This window comes from Aythya ferina (genome assembly GCF_964211825.1).
Source record: "Aythya ferina genome assembly, chromosome: 12".
In the NCBI taxonomy this organism is placed as follows: domain Eukaryota; kingdom Metazoa; phylum Chordata; class Aves; order Anseriformes; family Anatidae; genus Aythya; species Aythya ferina.
Window position 1 is genome coordinate 3,515,240 of NC_140308.1, and position 25,811 is coordinate 3,541,050.

General features: G+C 46.5%; 1 protein-coding gene across 1 annotated transcript; it reads left to right on the plus strand.

Moving 5' to 3' along the window:
- The first annotated feature begins 1,957 nt into the window (after positions 1 to 1,957).
- Positions 1,958 to 23,489, plus strand: COTL1 (coactosin like F-actin binding protein 1). The gene is made up of 4 exons (XM_084533131.1): positions 1,958 to 2,197; positions 2,570 to 2,652; positions 12,297 to 12,454; positions 22,141 to 23,489. Exons 1-4 carry the CDS (start codon positions 2,121 to 2,123, stop codon positions 22,249 to 22,251), a joined length of 429 nt encoding a protein of 142 aa, XP_084389257.1. The 5' UTR covers positions 1,958 to 2,120; the 3' UTR covers positions 22,252 to 23,489.
- Positions 23,490 to 25,811: the final 2,322 nt, after the last annotated feature.

Sequence of the window (25,811 nt, forward strand, 5' to 3'; positions counted from 1 at the left end):
CCCCTAGGAAACATCAGGAGCTGAGGAACGAGTTAGAAGAGACAAGGACAACCAGCAGTTGTTACGGGTATAAATAGCAGTGAGGTAGTGCCAAAGGATGATAAATGCAGACTATGGAAAAAAAAAAGGCAGATAATGGTCAGCATTAAGGCTTTTAAAAAAGAAAGAGTGTTCCTAACGACAGTTCCAAAAGAAAATCAATAGAAATTCAGACCTATTAATGTGTGATTATAGTATCATCTAGAGTCTACAGTCTGCAAAGGTACTGTGTGATGCACGCAGATGCTGTGTCCTACACTTGTACTGACTTCAGGAATATTTCTCTGTTCCTGTGACCTCATCTTGATCACAGGGAGGCACTGCAGCAATAAGCTCCTGTTCTGGGCCCTGATGCTACAGCAAGCCTTACGTCATTCGGGACTCTGGAAGAGGCTGCCTGCTTCTTACACAATCCATAGGATTAGGGCTTCGTGCTGTGCGGCAGTAAATGATAGATCTTACAGTTAACACACGCACTGGTGATCTTGTTCCCCAAGGTCTCTGGAAGCACGGAGTAACTGTGGTAATGAGGTTTCCTAACTCTACAGACTTTACACATACAAACCATACATTCAACATCTTCCTGTGAAATAACATTGCATTGCAAACTTTGAAATAAAAGCAATATTTTTTTTAACCACGGGATGCATTTTTTATTAAAATCGCAAAAATCCAGCCTGACAGGTTTTGGTAGAAGCCTGCTAAGGTGTACCCTGGTACTTGTTTTGTAAATCCAATCTGTGGGCACGACAAAATCTGGTGACATCTCTGTGAAGCTGCGTGCTGCTAAGCCAAGGACCCATCTCTGCTTCTGTGGGCGCAGGCTTACAGACAAAGCTCATCATTTTGCCTCGAGCTCAGCATCCCCCAGCAGCGGGCTGACGCCGCCTGGGTGCATTTACTCTTTTTTTTAAGTCCCCAGCGCTGGGAGCGGAGCCCGGCAGGGGGAGATCGCTCCATCCGAAAGGGGCCCGGCCGCACAGACACACAGACAGACACACAGACAGACAGACAGACAGAGACGGAGCTGCCCCCGGCTCCCGGCCGATGCCCCCCCGCCTCCAGCAGCCCCCGGCCCGGCTCCTGCTGGCCCCGACCCCCGGGCAGCCCCCGGGCAGCCCCCGGCCGCCTGCGGCACCGCAGCGCGCTGTGCCCGGGGCCACCGCTCGCCCCCCGCCGGCTCCATCCCGCACCGAGCTTCTCCTTCCTCCCTCCTCTTCCTCCTCTTCCTCCTCCTCCTCCTCCTCCTGCCGCCGGGGGCTGGCCAAGCACGGCGGGCTCCCAAAATAGCGGCGGCCGGACCGCGCATCACCGCGGCGAGCCTAACGCAGGCGCTCAGCCCCCCAAAACACACCCCTATACCCCCCATAACCCCCATAACCCCCCTCACAGCCCCCCCATCACCCCCACACACCCCTGTACACCCACCCCCCCCCCCACATCCCCATACACACCTCCCACCCCCCCCACAGCCCCCCATACCCCTCCACATCCCCCCCACGCCCCCCTCACACCCCCATAACCCCCCACGACCTCCCACATCCCCTCATCCCCCCCTTACACCCCCTACATCCCCTCCACGCCCCCCTCCCACCCCCAATACCCCCACATACACCCCCCACACCCCCTCCACGCCCCCCTCACACCCCCCCAATACCCCCCCACGACTTCCCACTCCCCCCATACCCCTCCACATCCCCCTAAACCCTCCTCCCATACCCCCCACATCCCCCTAAACCCTCCTTTTCCCCCTATTCCCCCCCCCCAATCTCCGGGCAGCCCGGGCGGGGCTGGCGGGGGCAGGCCGGGCTGAGGCCGCCGAGCCATTGGCAGGCGGCGGCGGGGCGGGGGCGGGCCGGGGGCGGCAGCAGCAGCAGCAGCAGCAACCGGGGCCGGGACCGGGGTTAGGACCGGGTTTGGGACCGGGATCGGGACCGGGCGCTGCGCGGAGCGCTGCGGGGCTGCGCGGTGCTGCAGCAGCAAGAGGCGGCGGCGGAGGGCCCCAAGCTCCTCGCCTCCCCGCCCGCCACCCCCCTTTCCCTCAACCCCCCCCTTCCCTCCCCCTTTTCCAAGACGTCCCCATGGCCACCAAAATCGACAAGGAGGCGTGCAGGGAGGCGTACAACCTCGTCCGGGACGATGCCACCGAGGTGAACTGGTAGGTGGCCCAGCCGCGGGCACCCCCTCGCTCTCCCGCAAAGGCAGCGGTGCTCCGCTGCTGCCCCGCTCCTTGTCCCCTGCCCCCGGGCCACCCCGTCCTCCCTTTCCCTTTTCCAAAGGGTTTTTTTCTTGGAATATAATAGAGGCAGCCTTTAAATTTCTTCTCCTTGCCCATCTCCAAAGGCGGACTTCTGAATATCTCCTTCCCCCTTCTCCTCAATATCTCCGTTCCTCATCCCCAAAGGCTGACTTTAAACATCTCCTTCCCCCCTTCTCCTAAATATCTCCTTCTCCCCTTTTTCCTTTCCCCATCCCCAAAGCCTGACTTTTAAATATCTCCTTCCCCCCTTCTCTTTCCCCTCTCCCAAAGGGTGACATTTAAGTACAACGGCTCCACGATCGTCCCCGGAGACCAAGGGGTAGACTATGAAACCTTCAAAAGGAAGTGCACAGGTAAGCTCCCTCTCGCTGCCTTTGGCACGAGTGGCATTCCTCGCTGCCCAGGGCAAAGGGGAAAAAGACGGGAGAAAACTTGGGGGAGAAAACTGCAATTTGTGCCGCCGCTGCTGCCCCGTGCCCTGTCCTGCACGGCTGGGTCTTCTGCTGTCACAGAGAGCAACTCACTCAAGTCCGTAGTCCTTGCAGTCCTTTGTCTCACCCCTAGCCCTAAGGTCCTCCAGGCTTTTTTTTTCCCCCCTTTCCACAATTTGCCGTTCCTTCCCAGCTATAAACAAGAGCCGAGGCTGGCTTAGCAAGGCTCCCATTGTTCGGCACTGCAGTTCGAAGGCACAGCCTCTCACTGGAGAGCAGCGAAACGCTCCGTTTCGGGGGCTGGAAAAACGCAGCCGCACAGAATATTCCGCAATAAAATCCTTCTGTAAACCCTGCTCCTCGTGCTCAAGTAACCGCGGACAGAAGGTTGCTCAGATTTTTTAAGAACGTGAAATGTGAGAGCGGGTAGGCAGAGGCTGGCTGGAACAATACAGCCCAGGAACAATCGCCGCCGTGCATTGCACAACCGCACCAGTTGCGGCCCTCGCCTTAAACGTGGCAGCTGATTGTTTAACTGTCGGATGTGGCTGATTAACAGCAGAAACAAAGCCTGGGGAGAACGAAAATAAGCGGGCAAATATTTAACTTCATCCGATCTTGACTTTTGATGTGTCTTATACAAAAGCGCGCTTTGATTTCTCGCGGAATAACTTCTGGGGGGGGGTTGTGTGGTTCTCCCCGTCTTGGCGGCTGCTTAACGATATCGCAAAGTGATATGAGGTATAAAGCGTTTGTAACTCGTACTGCCCTATAACTGACAAAGCCTGCCTCCCTCATCCAGCTATTCTACAGCCAAGTGTTATGGTTAATCTGTAATTCTTGAGTGATGTGTCTGCACTGTAAAGGAACTGTGTATTGAGCAATTCTCTCTTCTCAAGGTGTGGTGAGCCCCGGAGGCGCTGCAGTCAGAGCCCCACATCCGTGGAGATGCTGGTGCCTGTCCCAGTTGGTCTTTCCAGTGCTAGGGTTCAGCTCTATTTTATGGAGTGGAGAGGAGGACTTCCAGTAACTTAATGAGGGCAGGGCTGGGCTGAGCAGTCAATAAATATCACAGGAGAGAAATACGTTGTAGTCTTTGGAAAGGAGTCACTAAATCAAAAGGGCTGAGACTGCTCTGCTCTGACATTTGCAGTGGGTTAATTTGGGTTAAAAGTGGGTTAAATTGACATTTGCCAGGATTAAGACAGCTACTCGATTCTAGCTGCTCTTGGGACCTCAGAACTGAAAGTAATCCTCCTAGAGGTGATGTCAGAAGTGCTGATACCTGTACCCCAAAAACTCCTTCCCACCCATCTCTCTCCATGTGCAACCTGAGGCAAACAGCAATTACCCAGCACACCGGGAAACCTTGGGCTCTGCACTTCTGAAGTTCCTGCCCACTTTATCTGGGGGGTTAGTAGTTTTCCCAGTAGGTCAGCAGCTTCAGCATCAGTGCCCTGTTCTCTGTCTCTTCCTGTGGCTGGGATAATATCTCCACTGTGTCCAGACATCTGAGGCTTGCAGAGGAACCTTCCCTGTTTACTTTTTCTCCTTATTTTTAAGGAGCTCATCTCTTATTCTGTCTGAACTGATATTTAATGTTTGTTCTGGAGCAGTACCCTCTTCAGGAACAGTTCCTGTCCCTTCTGCAGCAGATGGAATACTTCTGTCGAGTGGATAAGGAGCAGAGAGCAGTCACTGGTTGGGTTGGGTAGGATGCGTCTAACAGCTATTGAAGGCACATATTGCACTTTGGAATATGGCCAGTTTTGTTTTCTTGCCAACGCTTGCATGTGTCAAACCCTAATAAAATAGGGTATTAAAGCAGACAAGAGTTTAAGGAAACTTTTTTTATGTCAACAGAGGGGCAAGCTGGCCTGAGTACTGAAGCATTTTTACAGCAAAAAAGGAAATTCCGCGTGTTTGAGGCATAAGTATGGAAAGGGAAGAGTTAAATAAGGGGCATCAGTGGGGTAGAAGTAACCTATTAGCCTTTGATGTGGAGCCAAGTCCCTCATAGCTGCTTGGTTCTCTTCCTTTCCCTCTTTCCTCATGCACCTGGCACGGGCTGCTCCTTGGCAGACCAGAAGCAAGAGGTTATATCCAAACCTTCGTCTGGAGCCTGGCTGCTTGAGGCTTGGAGGAGCAGGGAAATTCAGGTACCAGGCTCCCGGCTGAGTGCCAGAAAGGATCTTACCCCACCCACGAATTAAGGGCAGCGGTTGGGGAAGGATGAGACACGAGTTTTGGTGCCTCCATCCGTGCAGCTGCCCTTCACTTGGACCACTATCCATGGTCAAAACCCAAGGCTCATGCCAGCAGTTGCAGCTTTGGCTTCCCATCTGGAAGAAAGGTGCCAAATGAAGTAGAGCTGCTTGGAATATTTCTGCTGAAACAGAGTCAGTAAAAGGAGTAGGAAGAGATGGGAAGAGCTACTAAATATTATTCCTCCCTATTGCTACATCGCTTCCCTCCTGTTCCTATCTCATCTCCTTCTACATTTTGCTGGAGGGAACAAGGGCTGCTATCAATGCGAACAGCTTCAGAAAATGTGATTAAAGGTTAAAAAAAAAACAACTGACATCAGAATAAACTTCCTTCCTTGTTTCAAATTCCTGTTTTGTGAAAAACACTGCCCTGAAAGCCACAGCGTGCTGCAGCTGCCTCTGGTAGAAGCTGAGCATAATTTGGTGGTTGAAGGTGAGAGCGCGAGCTGGAATGGAAAACCTCAGCATGCAGAGCGGCACCGAGCCCCTCAGACAGGGCTTGCTCTGCTCCACTCACTGCACCATCCATTTTGGTGCTGTTCTGAGTGGCAAACAGCTGTGTCCCCTGCTTTCTCTAATAAGCATTCTTATTAAAAGCACCTTTGGTGTGCTGTACATATTGCTTCCCTCCGGGGCATTAAATTACAGAGCAGGCGGTGTCAGCGTGTGCTAATTGTTGTGGCTCGGAGACCAAGAAGGGCTTTTGTACCAGCTGGGAAGGCATTTGCCTGTGGTGGATATCTGTCTTGTGCAGTGACAGAGGCTGGGAAGGGCTGCAGGGGGTTGTTGGTAGCAGAGGTGTGTTTTGAGTTTGATTTCCCCCGTACATAACCCTTTTCATGCAGACCATGGCCCAGCCCATTACCGATTCTGCAGACCTCCTCAGGGAGCAAAAGTGGTTGAGGACAAAGGGTGAAGTAAGAAATTACCTAAAATTGCTTCTTTTAATGGAAGTAGCAGTTTGTAAAGACCATGTTGGAAGCCAACTCTGTGAACCTGCAGCAAGGCTCCATGGTCTGCAGCCCAACAAGCACAGGACAGGTCGAGATGCAGTAAGGTGCATGCCCTGAGCTGGGGACTGCTGCCATACCTGGTCTGTTCTGTGTAGGTTTCCTTGCCCATCCTGCTCCATTCCCAGGTGTGTGTCATGCATCAGAACCACGTCATGCATCCGGGGCTCAGGGCTTTTTCTTCCTAATCTTTTTGCCCAGCTTTGTGTACGAGCAGAAGAGCTTAAGGAACTGGGTAATTAAAGTCTCCCTTCCTTATTCCGTTGTTTGGAGACTGTGACTGAATGTGGTAAGGGAAGCATTTTCAGTGCCCTTCTGTTCAGGGTCCTGGGACTACACCTGTGCTGCAAACACAGCCTGAACCATGGACTTTGGCACATCAGTGAGTGTCATGCCAAGGGCTGTGCCCAGCCTTAGCATGACTGAGATATTTGGGCTGGGAGGCTGCAGCACTGCTATACCCTCAGGCAGCAGTCTTCTCTGCCTTCCAAAGGCCATCCCAGATGTTTGAACACCTCTCCTCCAGCCTATTCCAAAACAAAGTCATCAGGTTGGTTTAAACCACTGACACAGTGAAGTCCTTGTTAGGAGATTAGAAGGAGGCTGCCGATGGCACTTCCCCTTGCAGCCCCATGTAATGACCACCCTGCGTGACTGCTCTGGCCTTTGTCTGACCCAGAGAGTCTGGAGACCGTAAGTTGAGGACATTTTAACTGTGTCAGGGTCATTAAACACAGAGTAGACACCCCCTGTGTCTTCTGGCTAAGGACTGTTTTGGTTGGGCTTAACAGCGCAGATTACCTCTGCCTTAAACAAGGGCTTAATTCAAGGCTTTTGATCCATTTGACTTCACAGTTACAGCTCTTGCCTCTGCGGATGGCCCGGCTCCAGGCGTAGCTTTAATTTGGTGTTTGGTGGTACATGCCGTGAGCATGCTCTTAAGCAAAAAGCTGAGCTGGTGGATTTGAAGCCAGAAACACAGATAAGAGTTGAAGGTTATTGTACGGAAGGATGTCAAGGCTCTTGGACTTTGTTGTTGTTTTCTAAGTCTCATAATTGGGCTGGCGATGCTGCTGCTGAGAAAAGTACATTTGACTGAGATCTCAGCAGTCAAAAACATCCGCCTAAACTTTTGTGTGTATCCGTAATACCTGACTGCACTGGACAGCTGGGTTCAGTTTCCAGATTACAAAGCAGCAGAGCATTGCATTGTCTCTGACTGTAGTTCATTTTATTTTTATTTATTTATTTAATTTTCCATGTGCATGCTGTCAAGAAGTAGCAGAGAGGCTGGAAGACTGTTTTTGACTGCTTCCTCCCCATGCTGCATGTGAACAGTTGTTTCTCAACGCATCTCTGACAAAAGAAATAATGAGCCTTCTATTGGGGAAGCCTCAGTCCAGATAAATAATTGCAGTGACAGCATGAAACGGGATAGTTATTCATGTGTCTGCAAAGATCAGACCAAAAACACACAGTGCATTCAGCATGAGGAAGAGCTGAACATCTTCGGTCTGAAATAAATACCCTATAAAATCATTCCTCGTTGACATAAAATATTGGGAAGAAAAAAGACATAAAATGAGCTTCTAATACAAACGCAAGATCTTTCTGGCTCGTGACAATTGTCCAGTAAACCCAGGCCTGTATATAAAATTTAGGAGCTAAGACTTGAGAGACAGATCACCAAGATTACTTTGGCACCTTAGGTTGTAGGAAAGATTTGTAAAAATGCGCAAGGCCATATAATGAGATAGGTGCTTATCTGTACTTGGCAGCATCTTAAGTTGCTAAAATGGGCCTTGTAAGTCAGTCTCCTACTGGGTTTGTTTTTCCTCCTTAATGTTTGCCTTGCCTGCTTTCCCTTAATATCTATTTAAAGGAAGACCTGGGGTCGGTGGTGGCTGTGGGAAGTTGAAACTGGCTTTGTCTGCAGCGTGTCCCGGCCATGCTGCCCTCCCTGTGCTCTTTGCACGTTGTGAGCCTGCATGGCACATGTCTGCCAGCCAGCTCCTGGCCACCAGCTGGGGCTGGGGATGTCCCTAGCAATGAACGGGAGTTGGTTTTAGGGAGTATTCTCATTAATTTCGGTGGGAGCAACTCATTGGGTCAATTCTGTGCTAAAATAGCAGAGAGGGAAATGGGTGGCTGCCCCAGCTACAGCCCCCATGGTTACGGTCCTGTGGTCAAAGGTTACATGTTTGTCCTAGATGACTTAATGACACGTCTGCATGGTGCAGGGCATCATCAGAGGTGCACAGGCTTCCCTACAGCATCAGAGAAGGAAATAACAGTGTGCTGAGAGGTAGGGATGGTTTTTTCTGTGCTTTTAGCCACGTGGCTGAAAGGGTGACTGAAGAGGTAGAAAATTGGCAAATGAATCTAAAATGAATACAATTGAAACAAACACAATAAATCCTTCACGAAAGCTGTCATACACTATCAGTAATTCAGTGCTGGGGAGACCACAAAAGCAAACCTTGCTATGAGCTACCTTGCTGTATCTGACCTTGACTTAGCAGGCAGGTGATGCTGAGAGCAGTGGCCTTATCTTGGCACGTCTCTGGCTTGGTTGTTCAGAGCCCAAAGACAAAGAACCGTGAAAATTTGATGGTGTGTTTCTTTCTCGCAGCTAATTTCTTTTACTGATGAGTCAGTGCATTTTAATCCGATGGGAAATTTTTTAGCACAGCTGAAACAAAGGGTTTGAGTGGATGAAAAAAATAAGAAATTCCATCAAGGAAATCTCTGCAGCTCAGCATCAAGCTTTGTTGACAGCCACAGGCAGCTTAATCAGTATATTTGGGAAATCCTGCCTACTGATAAGTAAGAGCTTTGGAGAAAAATACTAAGTGATGTTCATTAAGGCATTCATTGTACTTTTAATTGTTTGCATAGCCCTATTGCCTTGCTCTACAACACTTAGGGGAATAGTGATATTAGTACGAATTAAGGTTAATTTCTGCTGTTTGTAACTTGTGAGATCTTCTCAAATAAAGCTGCTGTTTCCCAGCTCTGTTAATATTATTAATTGATTCTCTCTGCCCTGAAACCCATGGCTTAGTGACAAGGAAGCTGGTTGTGTAGAGCGAGGCAGGATTTCCTCTTGCAGAGGAAATCTGCTGTCTCCCTCTGATTTGTTGGACAACCCCCAACACCCAGCAAATTCCCCAAACCAGTGTAAGTGATGGGTTTTCTTTCTGAAAGGGGTTGGGGGCAGAAGGAAGAATATTGACGCCTTGGGGTTTCCTGCAGAGTTGCCACTGATGGCATCGAGGACTTGCAGTGTAGTGAGGTGATGTGGCAGGGCAGAGCAGATCAGCTGTGAAAGAGGAAAGCTGGCAGTGTTGATCCTGCTACCGCTCTGAACAAGCTTTGGACTCATTCTGAAACCCCTCCAGGTAGACCTGCCCCAGGTAGATTCTGCCAAAGACGGTGACTCAGCCCCGTATCTAACCTTCAGTTGCTCATTAAACTTTGTGAGACTTGACAAGACGAGGTAAGAGTTGCTCAGTCACCGGGCACTAGGTGATCTAATGGGCAAAAGCCCATGGGAATTGCTGGGCTTGGCTCTCAGAGCTGCTGTAGATCAGGCTGCTTTCAGGCAGGACGGGAAAGCACTCGAACGGTTCTGCTGGGAAGAGAAACCTGCTTCCAGCCATCTGTGGGCTCACCTCAAAGTGAAGTTCATGCTGGCAGATAAATCCTTTCAAACTCCTTTATGTGTTGATTTGAGAAAACACTGCAGAAAAGCTTGGGATTCTTCACATTCATTATATTTTTGCATTATGTTTACTACAAAGGGGCATCCTTCAAAGCAGCCCTCAGAATTTGTGATAGTTTTTGGAAGGAGAAGGGATCAAGACCCTACACAGTCGAGGTGGGAGGTGATCAGTCCACGAGAAGGGCTGCGACACACTTACAGCATTGTAGGGGCCGGGACTTGATGACCTTAAAGTGCCTTCCAGCACTGGGTTCCCATAGGAACCCCAGTACAATTCTTAGCAAAACGTGGCCTCCTTTAGCATCAGATCTGGGAAAGCAAGGTTTTTTTCCACAGAACTGTTAATAGTAACGTTTGGGGATTTACTGTCTCTCTTCACCTTGGTATTTCCTGGCTGTCGGTGCATTTATTGTTCTAATCAATCTTAGCAAGAGGATTTACTGTCAGGAACGGGAGTCTCACCGTGGGTTTCTTCTACTTGCCGGTAATAGGGTACGAGTGAGAAGTTTTGTTTGCCTGTGCTGTCGATACACGTGGCTTTTATTCTCCTTCAGAAAATCCATGTGGATTTTTATCTTTTGAATCAGATTTCTTTCTTTCTTCCTTTCTTCCTTCCTTCCTTCCTTCCTTCCTTTCTTTCTTTCTTTCTTTCTTTCTTTTCTTTCTTTCTTTCTTTCTTTCTTTCTTTCTTTCTTTCTTTCTTTCTTTCTTTCTTTCTTTCTTTCTTTCTTTCTTTCTTCTTCTCTTCTTTCTCTCCTTCTCTCTTCTCTCTTTCTCTCTTTCTCTCTTTCTCTCTTTCTCTCTTTCTCTCTTTCTCTCTTTCTCTCTTTCTCTCTTTCTTTCTCTCTTTCTTTCTCTCTTTCTCTCTTTCTTTCTTTCTTTCTTTCTTTCTTTCTTTCTTTCTTTCTTTCTTTCTTTCTTTCTTTCTTTCTTTCTTTCTTTCCTTTCAAATCTGAAATCTTTAGAGGAGTTTGTTTTAAACATTCTTACAGGCTCACAGACCCCTACATACATTTTTCAGTTTTCCCCAGTAGTCCCCTGTCAGTAGCAAAAAATATCTAGAGAGCAAAATAGGAAGAACACAGGTGGTTTGGTTTATTTTTAAGCATTAAACCTTGACATCTTTCATTAAAGGAAGTTGTCTTTACCAAAACCTTGGCAAAACACAGTGTTTAAGAATCTCAGAGATATATGAGCTTTTAAAGAACATAGGAACATTTCATTTTTGGCCTTTTTTTTTCTTTTTTTTTTTTTTTTTGGTATTGATTTCTAGCAGCATATTTTCTAGGGATCCACAATTTAGAGCTGCTTTTCCTCATTCCCTGGAGCTCCAGGGGCTGGACCCAAGGAAAGGGATGTTGGCAGACATTGCTACACCTGGAGACTGTGTTCTCACCCAGCAGTAGTCAAGACAGCGAGGAGCTAGGCAACATTTTGAACTGGTCACAACAAGCGTAAACCAGAATTAACATGATTCTTTTCAATCAGCAAGCTTGCTCTTCTATTTTGAGTCATCTCATTTCATTAAAAAGGTCTTGAGTGGCCTATAACAGATGAAGTAGCTATGATTAGGTATATTCCACGATTGCACAACTGTCCATCTGTTCTGCTGTTTTTGCACAATCCTGGTTGAAGGCTCCAGCATCCTGCTTGCCACCGGGGCTGGGGATATGAGAGGATGGTATCACACAATTTCCAAGTGCCAGTGATCATGAAGGCGTCCGACTGCCTCGGGTGATGAGTCACCCTGCAGTGAAAGAACAAAGTCCCCGAGACAAGGAGTTTACAAGGTTTTTACACATATGGCCAGACTAAATAAGCCTAGTCTGGCCTGATATAGCAGAAACCAGCTGTGAAGCAAAGATCAGAACAGTTTTAAAATCCAAGGTCTTTCTCTGTGGGGCTTAGGAAGGAATAGAAAAGCACATCTGGGGGAGCAGTTGCAGATTTTCTTTCGCTCCTTCTTCTCTCCTCGTCTCCTTCATGTAAGCTCATGCTACAAGTGAGGAAGAAATGTTGCTGAAGGGAAGGCGGGAAAGGGTCCGATCTGCACCATGGCCAGTTTCTGGGTATATTTTACAAAACGTGATCCTAAACCTGCTATCCAGTAGGAGGGAGGCTGGGAAATCACTTTCTTCCCTTCTTGACCAGTGACCTGAATGCAGATTGGTGATCTGGCTGAATGTGTAACTTGGGTTAATCCTGGGCTGAATGTGTAACTGGGGTTAGCTTTGTGCTCTTGGACTGCCTGTTGACTGTATTTGAGCCATTTCCAGACTTTCTAGCAGTGCACTAGTGTGGCATGGCAGAACCAGCTTCCTCCCAGTCCCTTGGAGCACCCCAGGAATTAGCAGACCTAACACTAGCAACGTGTACCTTGCCAGCAAAGAACAGATAAGCAGAGCCTCTGTATTGCCCTGTTAGTCTAGAATAATGCTATCATAATGAAGTATCAGTGCCTTGACTTGGTCTTTAAGTTGGGAGCAATAGTCTTACCCCGGAGAACAGTGTGGCAGGGATGTTTCTGTTGTTAATCACTTTACCCCTATTGCTCTGTCCCACCAGATGACGTTCGATTGTTTGGCTTTGTCCGATTCACCACTGGCGATGCCATGAGCAAGCGAGTCAAGTTTGCCCTCATCACTTGGATTGGAGAGGATGTCAGTGGCCTGCAGAGAGCCAAAACTGGGACCGACAAGACTCTGGTCAAAGAAGTAGTACAGGTAACCACTTCCGTCTGCTTCTAAACACCAATTCTCATTGCTTTTAGCTCTACGAACATCGGTAGAAGGTGAGACAGGGAGAAGGATTGGATCATCCTTCATCTTAGTGGTTAATCTTTTAAAAAGAAGACAGTTTCCTAGTGCCTGTCTTCTTACTATGAGGACGTAATATCTGCCTTTTGAGCACTCAGACATAAAGAAGCACCTTTGAGCTTAAGGTTTCCTTAACTATTTCATGAGGAGGGAATATGAACTCTGCTCCATGTCATCATTAAGATGTTTCCAATCTGCTTCCTTGATATGAGAATAATATAACATTGAGTGGTAAGGAACAAGGCACTATTAAATTAAGCAGGTAAAATTAAATAGAAAAATCCATGCCCATGTGTGAACTTTTCTCTCGATGCCTTTTGTCTCTGCACAATGTATTCATGGAGAAAATCAACTGGAGTCTGAAGTCCTTATCAGTACCAATTAACTAACAGCTTTTAATAGCTAACTAGATTTGAATAGTCTTCTGTTTGGCCTTGGGCGTATTAGCAAAAAAGATAAATGTGCTTAGTGCACACCTTGGAAGAGCTTCACCCGAATTTGTCTGTCCCAAGCACATCATTTAACTCTGCTGAGGCCTCCTAGGGCTTGCTGAGCTGTGCTCACTCTGTTGGGCTCCAAGCTCAGTCAAAGCAAGGGAAAACAAACAACTGCCATGAGAGACACGAATTGTGGAAGGGTACAAAGAATTGCTGACAAGACAGAGAAGATGCTAATGTTTAACATGTTTACTCTGGAGATGTTTTTAGAGCAAGGTTAGCTGTTTCAATGAAACCTAGGGCCAGCTTTTAAATGCGTGAGAAATGGTCTTTTGCTGTGCTGGGAATCTTGCAACAAGACAATATGGAGGATGAGAATGAAGACCCCCCCCCCCCCTCCCCACTGATAGTTTGTATGATACAGAAGATATTTTAGGTAAGAAGCATAAGGAATATAACAAAAGTCTTTCAAAATGGCAACTATGCTGCGGGGGCCATTCTGAACAGAGACTCCCATGATGATACCTGAGAGACAGAAAAGCAAGTCTCTGTTCATGTGAGGCAGATGAAACTGTGTTATTGCAACTGGGGATGAAATTATAGGGTACTAATGAATGACTCATGTAAGAGTCACTAAGACCAAGATTTTTTAAAATATGTTTAGACAGTTTATTCCTGTGGAGCTGAATAGCATTCCCAACTGCTGTTCTAAGATCTGTCTCTTAGGTCTGCTACATATTATTTGCAATTTCACTTGTTTCATGTTTGATTAGTAGCCTGTGCAAGTTAATAATCCGGTGGAATATTAACCATTCCTGGCTGTTACTTAAAAGCTTTCATATTCCAATTAACCTAAACTAAAATATAAAAGCAATATGTGGTTGTACACTTTTATTCAGCAACCGTGTCTATAACCCATTCTAAAGTGTTTCTGAATGTAAGGTCAACAGTGATCTCTCCATAGGAAAGTTTCTTCGTTATAGAGAAATTAAGACTATTTATACAGATGTCTTTGTGAGCATCTTACAAGACCACGAAAGAATACAGCATGTCCTGTTTGGATATTGTTGGATAGCTATGCAGAAACTCCACAGATCAGCCTGTGGCACAGGTCAAGCCAGTTCTACTTTGAAGACATTTTTAATTCACTTTTTATCACTGTAGAGATGTGTAGCAGGACAAATGTACTATTGCCAAGATGCTGTGGACGAAGAGAGGCTAGATAGTAACTTGTATTTCTTTGGCAGTCTTTTCATGCAAATTAAGTTAGTGGCTGGCTGTTTAAAACCAATGTAAAGGGGAAAAAGGATGTATGACATAATCCTAGTACGTAGTGACTAAGATAGCTATCCATACATGCAACAACGGAACCCTCACAGTGGAGTGGGATAAAAGTAGTACTATTGTCTTTTTTCTAATGCATGTGACCTTACAGGTAGCCAAAATAAAGGAGGACAGGAAAGTCCTGCAGTTTAGTTGAGGGAATTTATCCCAGAGCTATTTCTCTCTTACTAGTTCACTTGACCTTCATCTTCCAAAGTATATTTCCAGTCATCCTTGTTTCTGATTTTTACAGGGATTATTTGAGATGTGGGTTATACAAAGAAAAATAGTTCGTTTGCTGTGATGATAAACTACCAGTCTGACTCAGTGCTTGTTTATCTTTTGGAATAAGCAGTACCCTAAAGTGAGATTTGTCTTTGTTTGTTTTTAAATCTTGAAGAGAAACTAGATTTTTCATACAATTTGGCTCTCTGCAGTTTCAGTTATGTGCATGACCCGTAGGTGCACTTACTCTGTGCAACATGGCTGTCTTTCAAAGGAAGTGTGGCACAAAGAAACTTATTTATACAGCAGGTAATGACTTTGATTTTCATGATCTATGGAAGAGATTGGTTGGGATTATAGAACAACAGTTCTTCAGACTGAGAAGCCCTCCATGAAACTTGAAGGATGCTTACTCTCTTGTAATATTTGCAAAAGCCAACTGCAGCTCCTTATACAAGACCAAAGCTCCTGTGTGAGAGGAGATCTGCTTTATATTCTCGGATACGCTGTAGACGCATTGATGAGCTACAGTTGAGCTCTGCTGAAACCTGAACAAACGCCAACAGACATTGTTCTTCCACCGAGACACTTCAATACTGCCTAGCAAGCAAAACCCACCATGTTGCATCTGTACAATACAGAGCGTTCACACATGGTGATTATTAACTTTCCCCCAGAAGCATCTGCCGTAAGGAAAACGTAAGGGATATTAACTGTTGAAGAGTAGATTATGGGCTTTTGAACAAAAGGATGAAATGTTATAAAGCATGGAGAAGAACTGGGTTGCCCTTGGTTTTGTATTCGTCCCTTGGAAGGGGGATGCTGTGAAATCTATGGGGAGGTGGCTGGGAAGCAATGCAGCCAGTCATCGGAGGAGGGGGACAGCAAATCTCTCAGGAAGAAAGGACAATTGATTTTTAGCTGTAATAACTGTAAAATTATAGGGACACATCTCATCAGGTACAGTTCCCCTGTTCTGTACTAGTTGAGAATCAGGTCTTTCTTATTTGGGACTATCCTTATTACCTCTTTAGTGTTGTTGGAAAGTGGGTTATTCATTTACTGCATTTATTTTGGAATGCAGAGAAAAAAAATGCATTTTGCATTTAAGGAACATTCAGCAACCTTTTTTCACAGCTTTTTATTTTCCATCCTTTCCTCTTCACCTCAGCTGGAAGTCTTGGGACAAGCCTGAGGCTTGGCCCAAGCAGTTCAGCTGAGAGCAGGTTGAAAGTAAGGGCAGGACGGAGAAAAGTATTTATCTATAACTTCTTAAGGGTATGGCTAGGTATTGATGTGTGGAGGCTTTCCTGTGTAAGTGGAACCATGGAGTAAGGTGATGCAGTATCTTTTCTCCACTGAGTTTCTGCCTAGGCCAAGTACAGGCCTAGTGCTGGGAGCAGAAGCATACAACATCCTGTGCTTTGCAGACCATGGTTTAAGATGTTTGGGAGGTCATTTCTGGGGTACAGTCTAAACCTAGATCTAAAATTGTCTACACTTACAGCTGAGGAACCTATTTTATGAAACAGTAAGTCAAGGATGACTTAAACTAAAAGGCTTCATCAGTTTTGCCATTGGCAGTAGCAGGTCCTGTCTTGTGCACAGGGGTGAACTGGTGGAGGCTTGCAGTAAACCACACGTGCAGCCAACCCCACAGCCCTTGTGCCCTCTGCACAGCTGTGATTTGATCTCTGTGAGCCACTTGCTGTCATGCCAAGGCCCTACACAGCTGCCAGTAGATACCAGCTGAATAGAAAGGCTTTGGGCATATTTTTCACTTGGCTGTAAAAGAAATCATGCAAAGCTGGTCTTAAACTCTTCTTTTATGCCCCTGGCAGTAAGCTTGGCTCTGCCTTTTGCCTTCTTTATATGCACAAGCTGTGGCTCATTCAGCATTAGTACAAATCTATCCAGGAGACTCTCTCAGCTCTGAGGGCTGTTGTTTTGACCTCCTTTATCCCAGAAACCCAGGAGACACAGATAGGTCAGCCGGAGCCCAGAAACCAAGGCTGTTGTAAGCTGCTCAGTGTGGTTATCAACAGCCGGTGGCGTGAGGTTCAATTCAGCCATAAAAATTCCTGCGAGGTCCAACCTGGCAGCTGTGGGGTTTAAGTACAGGAGAGTCAGGCCTCACAACATGCAGCCCCATTCGCTTCGAGGAGAGGCAGGAGGATGAGGTTACAGTGCTTGTCTTCGAGGAAGGACAAACCCAGGCACTCCCAGGGGGAGGCAATCAGTGCTACCAGGGTCTGTTGTTGATGTAAATGCTGAAGAACTGAAAGCAGGACTTTGTTTCCCTCTGAGTGCTGCTTCCCCTCTGAGAACTTGTTTCCTTCATGACAGCATTTCCTACCAGGAGACTTTAACCCTTCATTAGGCTGTGTAGAGGAATTCAGGGGAATTCAGTTCTTGATGGACTGAATTCCCCTGCAGAGCTGTCTCAGCAAAGGAACTGACCAACCCTTGCCCATTTGTCTTATCTTCCATGAATTTTGGCTCTTCTCTGTTTTCTTCAGCACTCCTGCCCCCACAAAATCATGTGCTCTATTATTTGCCAAATCTTATTCAGGGTAAAACAGCTCCGTTACTGTAGGCAAATATTTGTGGCATTTTATTCATTATTATTTTTGGTGAGGAATTTGCCTGACTTTAGTGATGTCAACAAGTTTACTGAGTTCGTGCTTTGGAGCTCATGATCAGATCTTTTTGTTGATTTTTCTCTTTCCCCTTGGATTCCACACTGCACCGATACTGCTCCTTCATAAGGACCGATTTATGGGATTACTGTCCCTGGTCTTGGGGCAGATACAACATATGTAACTCCATGTATGTACACTGAGTTTCTCATGTTAGTACAATGGCCCAAACAGAAAGAGGTTTCACAGATTTGTCAGAAGCAGTCAGAAAATCAAACTCATGTGTTACTGGCTATACTGGCTTCAAGACAGCCTTTCTCAGGACAGGGAGTGAGATTCTGCTGGGAAGGCAAACACAATTGTACTTTTTGACAGTTTTTCCTATTCTGGTTTACTGTAATGACCATACCAAATGGATATTGAATTAAGAACTCCTATTCCTTTTCTAGCGAGGGCGGTAACTTTATAAGTCATATCTTTCGGCCAGGATAAGCAGCCTCCCATCACCCCACATCTGAAACGCAGCCCTGTGACTTTCCCAGTGGGATGCATCAAGATAGGAAGAATTTGCAGATCAGCTGAAATGCAGTTCCCATTCCTGTGAGATATGTTTGCCAGAGGTTAGGGCTGGCTTCTCCCAGTGGCTGGAACTGGTGCGTGTAAAAATTGGCAGGGAGTTTAGTGGGAAAGAGGAGTTTTACTTAGACTCTGCCAGCTGATCTCAGTTTAGGTGCAGCCAGAGTACAAGGCAGTGGTGCTGTATTGCTGCAGGCACTTGTCACTTTAGAGCTGTCCTTGCACTTAGGGAAGCCCTGCTAGTACATACCTTTGCTGCAGCCAGAGCACGTGTCCTTTCTTCCCTGTGGCCCCAGCTCTAGGACTCACACCATGCTGGAAAAGAAAAATGGGAGATGTCATGGATGGGAGTAGGGACTGTAAGCACAGTGGATCTGAGGAGTTTGAACATCAGTGGAGGCCCTTGCAAGGCCCAGTATAAATAAAAACAGCAAGAAGCTGCTTGACTGCCTGGCCCCATCCCTAGCTGCTAAGAAGCCATGTGCCTGTAGACGATATAAGGATTTTCCTTCTGGCTCGAGGCCTGCACATGCTGGGATTTATAAGGGCCTCTCTAGATCTTTTTGGTACAGTATCTTCACCAGGCAGATTTTCCCTTGGCCAGCTTAGGGAAATTTTATGGCCCCATATACTAAACATTCAGAGCCTGGAATAGGCAGAAAATCTACTCCACCCTTTTCTTTTCCTCCATAAACTTCTCTGGAAGAGAAAGGCTTCACAAATTTCATGCCTCCCAGGGAGAGATGCAGGCTCTGTTTCTGTGACCTGGCCTGTCTGGTTGGAGCCCTTTGTCTCCATAGTGTCAGATGGGGGGCTGACACAGAGGACTGGATCACAAAGTTATGACCCTTTTCTACTCAGGCACAGGGTGAAGCGTGTGCTAGATAGGTGTATTGAAGAGCCATGTGTAAACCTTACTTTTTACGTCGCATTCAATGACTGAAGAGGCAAAGCAAAGACTCCGGTTACTGTTGTGTGATAAATGGGAGTGATAAATGGCATCATTGTTTTTGTTATCTGTAGGCTGCTGGTGGCTCTGGTATGAATACAAAGGGCAGAATTCACTTGCAGGGCTTGCAGTGGTTGTAAAAAGCTTGGGGGCTGGGGGAGGAGAATAGAAAAGGAAGTGGAGGAGGTAAAATGAAGATGCTTGTCAGCAAAGTAAGGGCTCAAGCATCAGTTATGCACCGTGCCTTAGGCAGCTGTAAGGGTTCTGCAGTTCACTTGAAAGGCACTAGATAATGTCATGTGTGAGAGAAGAGGAACTGGGGACTTTCCCCACCCCAAAAAGAAAAGTCATAAGTAAAATCTGATGGTAGAGCAGAAATCTGACTGAAGTCGGATGCCTGTTGCCATCGCTGTTAGCCAATTTGAAGCACCGATCTTGCCTGGTGCTTTGCAGGAGCCATTTCAGTATGATCAGTTATTTATAATTGCAGATGACAGTCATGCCAAATACGGACCATTGCCTAGTTTAGCTAACATCAGACCCCATTAAATCAGCTGGGAGTTTTTTTATATTCTGGCAGTTTCAGCAGGGACAAGAAAAGAGTGAACTCTGGGTAAGATGGCCCTTGACTGCAAAGTGGTGCTGTTGATCACAAGTGTTTGATCCCCTGATCTGAGAGCCACAGTCTCTCCTGCCTTCCTGTTTTGATGGCACAGGAGGCAGCAGATGCTTTCAACTGTCTCTAAAACACTTATATGCCTCCCTTCATCTTGTGATTTGTGCCCTGAAGTCTTCACAAAGCTCAACCCCGGAGAGCTCGGACAGTTCAGAGCAATGAAGGAGCTATGGTTGAGGAAAGGTCAAGCAGGATACTGCAATCAGGAGTCCCAGGCAGCAAACTCACCTGAAACACCTTCTCTCCTTGGGGCCAGGCTTGACGAGATATCGTGGTGGGTGAGAACCAGTGCAAAGAACCAAAGAAGTCCCTGACAGCACCTGCCAACAGAAAGGAATAAACTGGAGTTATTTATGGCAGTGACCCAGATTGCTCGCCGAGGGTACGAATCTGGCCGAGGGGTGGCCGGGTCAGCTAAGAGGATATTTATGAGTGGCTGGGAACATAACCCATCTGGCCAACTGCAAGGGGGAAATTATTCAGACACCCTTCATGTCGACACCCCTGTGCCACCTTATTTGCAAGGTGGCACAGGGGTGTCGACATGAAATAGTGGCTGCTGCCCCCAGATCATCACCCAGGAAGCATCTGGGTAGCTGTCTAGTTGCGAAGACATTTGAGTAATTGTAATTACTTTGTGGCACATGTAATTTAGTTCCCCGCTATTAATACATGACTGGACTTGCAGTTTTAATTTCAGAAGCAGCTTGATTCTGCAGACTGGGCATTGAAGGAAACCCTCCCTGCATTTATAAAATACGCACATTTTTTGTGGAATCCCTCTCAGAAATGACTTTCTGGGCCTGACCCAATTGTCACTGACCCAAGTCAGAGACTAGTACTGAAGTCGCCTAGTCCCAAATAACCTGTGTTTCCTGAGCTGTGAAAGTTTTCTTAAACCTGTTAATACATAGAGAAGAAACTGAAAAGGCTCAGCTCAAAAATCCTGGGGCCCCATACCTCGGTGAGCACCACATAGGTGGCAGTCATTGGTTCAGTCCCAGCAAGAGCTGAGCTTTGCAAAGATCTCACACAGGAGAGCTAGAAGGAAGACACATGCTCCAGACTTGTGAGCATGACCAAATTTGATGTTTTCAGGGGTTTGCCTCTATTTCCAATTTCAAAAAAGGATATATATATAAACATTTTTTTTTTGAAGAAACACTTTCTTTCCCATTTTCCCTGAGCTCTGCTATGACATGGAGGAGTGCCTGTAACGTCTGTCTGTCCTCACCCCAGCAAAGCCAAACACGGATGAAAGCAGAGCAGACAAGGCTCCTCCTGGCTGCTATAAGCTTTTTTTTTTTTTTTCCTCCCCCGGAGCAACTCTTCAGTAGTGAGGATTTCCTACAGTGTGAAACAGGATCAGCTGCAGCCTGGGAGACTGGCGGGGGGGAGGGAGCTGTTTTTCTCCCCCTTCCATTTTTTCCACCGCATGAAAGAGGTGCTGAGGCTCTTTCAAGCTGAATCCTTCCCCACCCCCTCCTTTACCCAACTGTGATCCCAAACCGAGACCCTTGAGACGCTGCCAAATAAAGAGCTCTGCCATGGCTCCGAGTCTGAAACCTATTAGAAATCCCTTCTCCACGTTGTGCTGGGGCTGTTCCAGCTCTGGGGAGACCCGGACAAGATGATGGCATCTCCCAGCACATCGCCTCCTTCTGCCAGGCAGCCTCTGCCACCTTATAGGGCTCTCCCTGCCCAGAGGGCCCGGTGCTGCTGCTTCCCTGAGATGCTACAGCAGGGCTGCAGGGATTTCCCTTTGTTTTGTCATCAGCTGTTGGTGCCTGGCCATGTAGAGAGCGATGGGTGCTTGTGTTTTTCATGCTGTGCGCTGGGGGGAAGGGAAAGATGCATGAAATGGTTTCAGTTGTGGTTAGGAAGTGAAGGAAAATGCTAAAGCAAGAAGCAAATGTGCATGTTTGCTTAAATGAGCGTGCACACACATGCATGGCACCCTTGCTGTGAGGCGAGAGGGACGTGAAGGAGCGAACCCTTGACCGCAGTGACACTGTGGTGACAAGTGCCCTAAAGGCTCCGCACGATCCCATTCACAGCGATCTGTTTCAAGAAAGGTTTTCTCTGTCTCCAGCCTTACATTACAGCATGCTGCCTAGGGCTTGCCCAGCTCACATCAGTTGCAAAGAGCATTCCAAGAGCTAGATAGCTGCCCTGCAGTACACAAGTGTGCTGATAAACGTGTCCTTAAAGGGCACTTCGATCATTAGACCACAGAGCGTTCTGAAGCCCATTAACAAAGCCTGTCTAAGCGCAGCATTGTGGTTTTGGCCATGATGTGAATTAGATAGCTCAAAGGAAGGGTCAGTAAATCTGCTGAAGTAGATGTATTTGCTCTTGGTACTGTCTGCATCTTGCTCCGTCTTTAATCAAAGCATCCTCCCACCAGCCTGTGCAGTACACTACTGTAGTGTACTATAGCACTGGCTTTTTTTAGAAGAGCTCTGAAAAAGGACAGGGGCACCAACAGGATCTGTGACTTGCCCACAACCATACTGAAGGTCTGTGGCTGCTACAAGGTCCACAGTTCTGTGCTTTTTAATTTCCATACTACTTAGGAAGCTTGACATAGCCCAGCCTGGGCATTTATCACTAGGAATTGCTGTTGCATAGGGCAGGATTAGGCCTTGCAGATGGTGACTGTAGTAGTGGACATGAAATTTCTCCAGGATAAGTCCTTTTGTCCTTTTTATATGAGTACTTGGACAACAATCCTCTTTTTAAACAGTCTTTTTCTTTATCTCTTGCAGAACTTTGCCAAAGAATTTGTGATCAGTGACCACAAAGAGCTGGATGAGGATTACATCAAGAATGAGCTGAAGAAAGCAGGGGGGGCAAATTACGATGCACAGACTGAGTAAATGCAGGAACCTCCTGGCACCATCACCTGGATCTCGAAGGGAGAGGGAAGGCACAACAAACTAACACAACTGAGAGATGAGGCAACTGAAATCCCCAGCTTTCTGTGTGTGCACCTAAGAACTCCCTTTCTTTGCGTACAGCGGACTTCTGTTTTCCATTCCATCTCATGAAACATCCCTCTCTGGGGTTCTGATTTTCCCCCCATTTTTTTTTTACTCATAACTCTGTCCATGTTCTCGCATCTGTGGAATTTAGGTTTCACTCTGCTTTGGTCCATATTCAGCATTGTGTTTGTAGCAGCTTGCCATTGTGTCCTTCTTCGTCTGCATGCATGTGTGTGTGTGTTTAGCTGGGCTCAACCTGGTCTCTGAGGGGAGAAAGTTTTGGGGAAGTTGTGAACATCCACTATTTTCTTTTTGTTTTAATTTGTTCTCACTGATATTTTGGGGAAGAATATTTTTTTCTGATCTAGGCTCAGATCGACTTGAATTGAGTGCACTCCAACTTTGATTAAATTGTCTAAGCTTAAATGTCCAGCTCAGATGCTATCTAGCAGCTTAAAACACAAAGTGAACAAACAAACAAAAATCATCTCTTAATAAATGGGAATAAAATTGCCTTAAACATTGCTTGACAGTTGCTATGCTATGTGCTACATCTCTACCCCTCCCTCTTAAATATAAGATCCAACATGATCTGAATGTGAGGGTTTTGTTGTTTTTTTGGAGGTGTCACGGCACAGTAAACTGGGGGGCTTAGAAATGTCTGGACATTTGTTCACTATTTTGTGTACATCGGTCTCTGGGTTTGTATTTGACTTTCCTAATGCTGGGGCTCAGGAGGTGAAACTGAAACGCATAGATTTCCTTTTTAAATGTCTGCAAGAATAGCAGCAGCTGAATCCTAGCAGCCTTCTCTGCCCATGACCCCCATTTTTGCAGTTAAAACACAACATCTTTGTTATTTGGGGCCTTCAGGTAGTGAACCACCCTGCAGCTGTAACTGAGGGATGGAGCAGAGCAGCTCTGTCCCATTCGGGATGAAAATTCAACAGCATAGGCTCAGAGAGAACCTGGGCACAGTTTGTTCGGTACCAAACTGGTTGTTTGGGGGGCTTCTTTTATTCCATCAAAGGTAATTGTCCCCTGAACTAGGCATAGGGGGAAAATTGTGTTGTACTGAGGCTTGGAAGTCAGCGCTATAAACCCATTACAGAAATAAATGTTTTTCAAGAACAGTTCTCAGAGACTCTGTTGTTCTTTTACCTTCCCTGCAACAACAAGGCTATATTTAGGAGGGCTGTTAATCCTCGGTGTAAGGCTCTGAGCTCTTGCAATCTTGGTGCTATTAGGAGAATTAAACACTGGCTTAAATGTAAAATGATCTTGCTGCCTGCAGCCCTTGTCTGCTCGTCTCTGCTCTGACAGGCAGAGGTGACCACAGTGTATCCGACACACTTTTTGTTCAGCACCTCTACCTCTAAATTTTGAGCACCAAAAATCCAAGTGGGAATTGCAATTAGGTCAAAGAGAATTTCACACCCACACGAAATAAATGTAGAGAGGTCAGGAACAGATTTGGGAGCAAGAGCAACACTTCGGAAGTGAAGTTTGGAAGTCTCCTGCACAGACTTACACGGGTGTTTCAATTTGGGGCCTAACCTTATTAAAATTTGCCCTGAAAGGAGTGAAATACTGGTTATTTTAACAGGACTGACAGTAAGGACAGGCATAACTAAAGGGGAAGAGCTTTGCAGAGAGCCTGAGATGCTCTGAGGCTTTGCCTTATCGGTTCAGTGACCACAATCAACTTTCATGTGACAGCTTGTGGGGTGCGACTGAGGCAGCAGCCTTGGTCTGGTCTCAAAGCCTGGTGGCAGCATCAAAAGAAATTTGTCAGCAGCAGCTTTGGTCTGGGGTTTGATGAAATGCTCAAGAAAGAGCTCAGCACAGAGGCAAAACAGCTCTCAGCCGCTCAGAGGCATCTCAGCAAGACAAAACGGGGCTCTTGGGCTGCTTTCAGTGGGCTGGCTCTGGGGATGGAAAAAGTGAAGGCCTCACCCTGGCTTTGGCTGCTTTGCTCTCCTCAGACAGGATAAGCCTCCTACAGAGTATTTTTCTGAAGACTTCCTAAATATTTTCTAGAGATTTGTCTTCTCCAGGCATGTCTGTCCCATACCCTCCATGACAGCCGCTGTCGGGGCTGGCTGCAGCCCACATCCAGGACTAACTCACTCCTGGTGGCTGGATCGGCTGGGGGGGGAGCCCTCCGCTTCTGCACTGGTTTGAAGTGGGTGTTTAAAGTACTCGTACAAGATAACCATCCCATGTCCAGTTCACAGACCATACAAATCCCATATTCTGTCTTTGAATTGCCTCTGTGAGGTACTGCCATCCCATTTCCCATATTGTGGTCCCAGTTTGATCACAGGAATATCAAGCGTGCAGTTGCTAGCACAGCGATTGCATAAGCAACATTAGATACATAGGAGAAATATGAGGAAGATAAGGAATTACTCATTCTCAATAGGACATGAGGACAAATCCTTATGGAAAAAACAAGCCTGATGAATGATACCAATAACTGAGAATTAGTGATTTTTCGTTTTGCTTTGTTTTCAGCCTCAATTTCATCTTCTCAGGTAAACTACCTAATCATACCATCTTGCAAATGCTCTGAAGAGCTTCATGGGGACAAGGTGAGATGTACAAATGCATTTGCTGCTGCTCTGTCTCCATCCTCACTGGAGGTCAGTTCTAAAAGTCCGAACAGGGAATTCTTGTCTGTACAGACCCGTTCCTCCATCACTGCAATGGCCAAGTTAATCAAGTCCATGCTCATCAAACTCTCGGTCAAAAGTAAGATTACTTTTGTCATAAAGAATGTCTTGGAAACACACCCAGCCCCAGCCCAAGCTGATGAATGTATGTCCCAGATGGCTGCTTTGGAGTATGGGGAGAAAAATGTCTTTCAAGAATTTGATATTTCCTTCTCTCTCTCACGACTCCTATAAGAATAATCTGAATTAGAAATTAAATGATTTTGTTTTTTAAATGTTGATTATACTTCATCATTACCAAATGGTTTTTATTTTCCTCAAGAGAGTGACTTCACTGGTAGTAAGTCAAAGCCTTCTCGTGTCTGTAATAGGAGCAGCTCAGCAAGTCACGGGGGCTGTAGGCGCCTGGTGTCACTCACAATCTGCTCTGCAGGCTAAAACTTATCTCTGGGGTCTGCTGTCACTTGGCTGGAAAAGTATCTACCCCACAGTCTTTGCATGTATTATCCTTCCTTGTTAATGATTAAGAATGCAAGAAACAATTGACAAAAATTGAGCAGAAGAAAGACTGGGACACGAAGAATAAAAGCTTACCACCAATTATTTGTGGTGCATTTGGGATCTCGCGCTTGGCGTGTCACAATAACACGACATAAACTGGAAATTTTAAGTCTCTATTTTAAGACTGCAGGCCTCTTCAATATCATCTTTCACAGCAAGTTAGTGTTGCTGAATGTCTGCAAATGGCTGATCCTCTGATCAGATGTATTAGGGACAGTA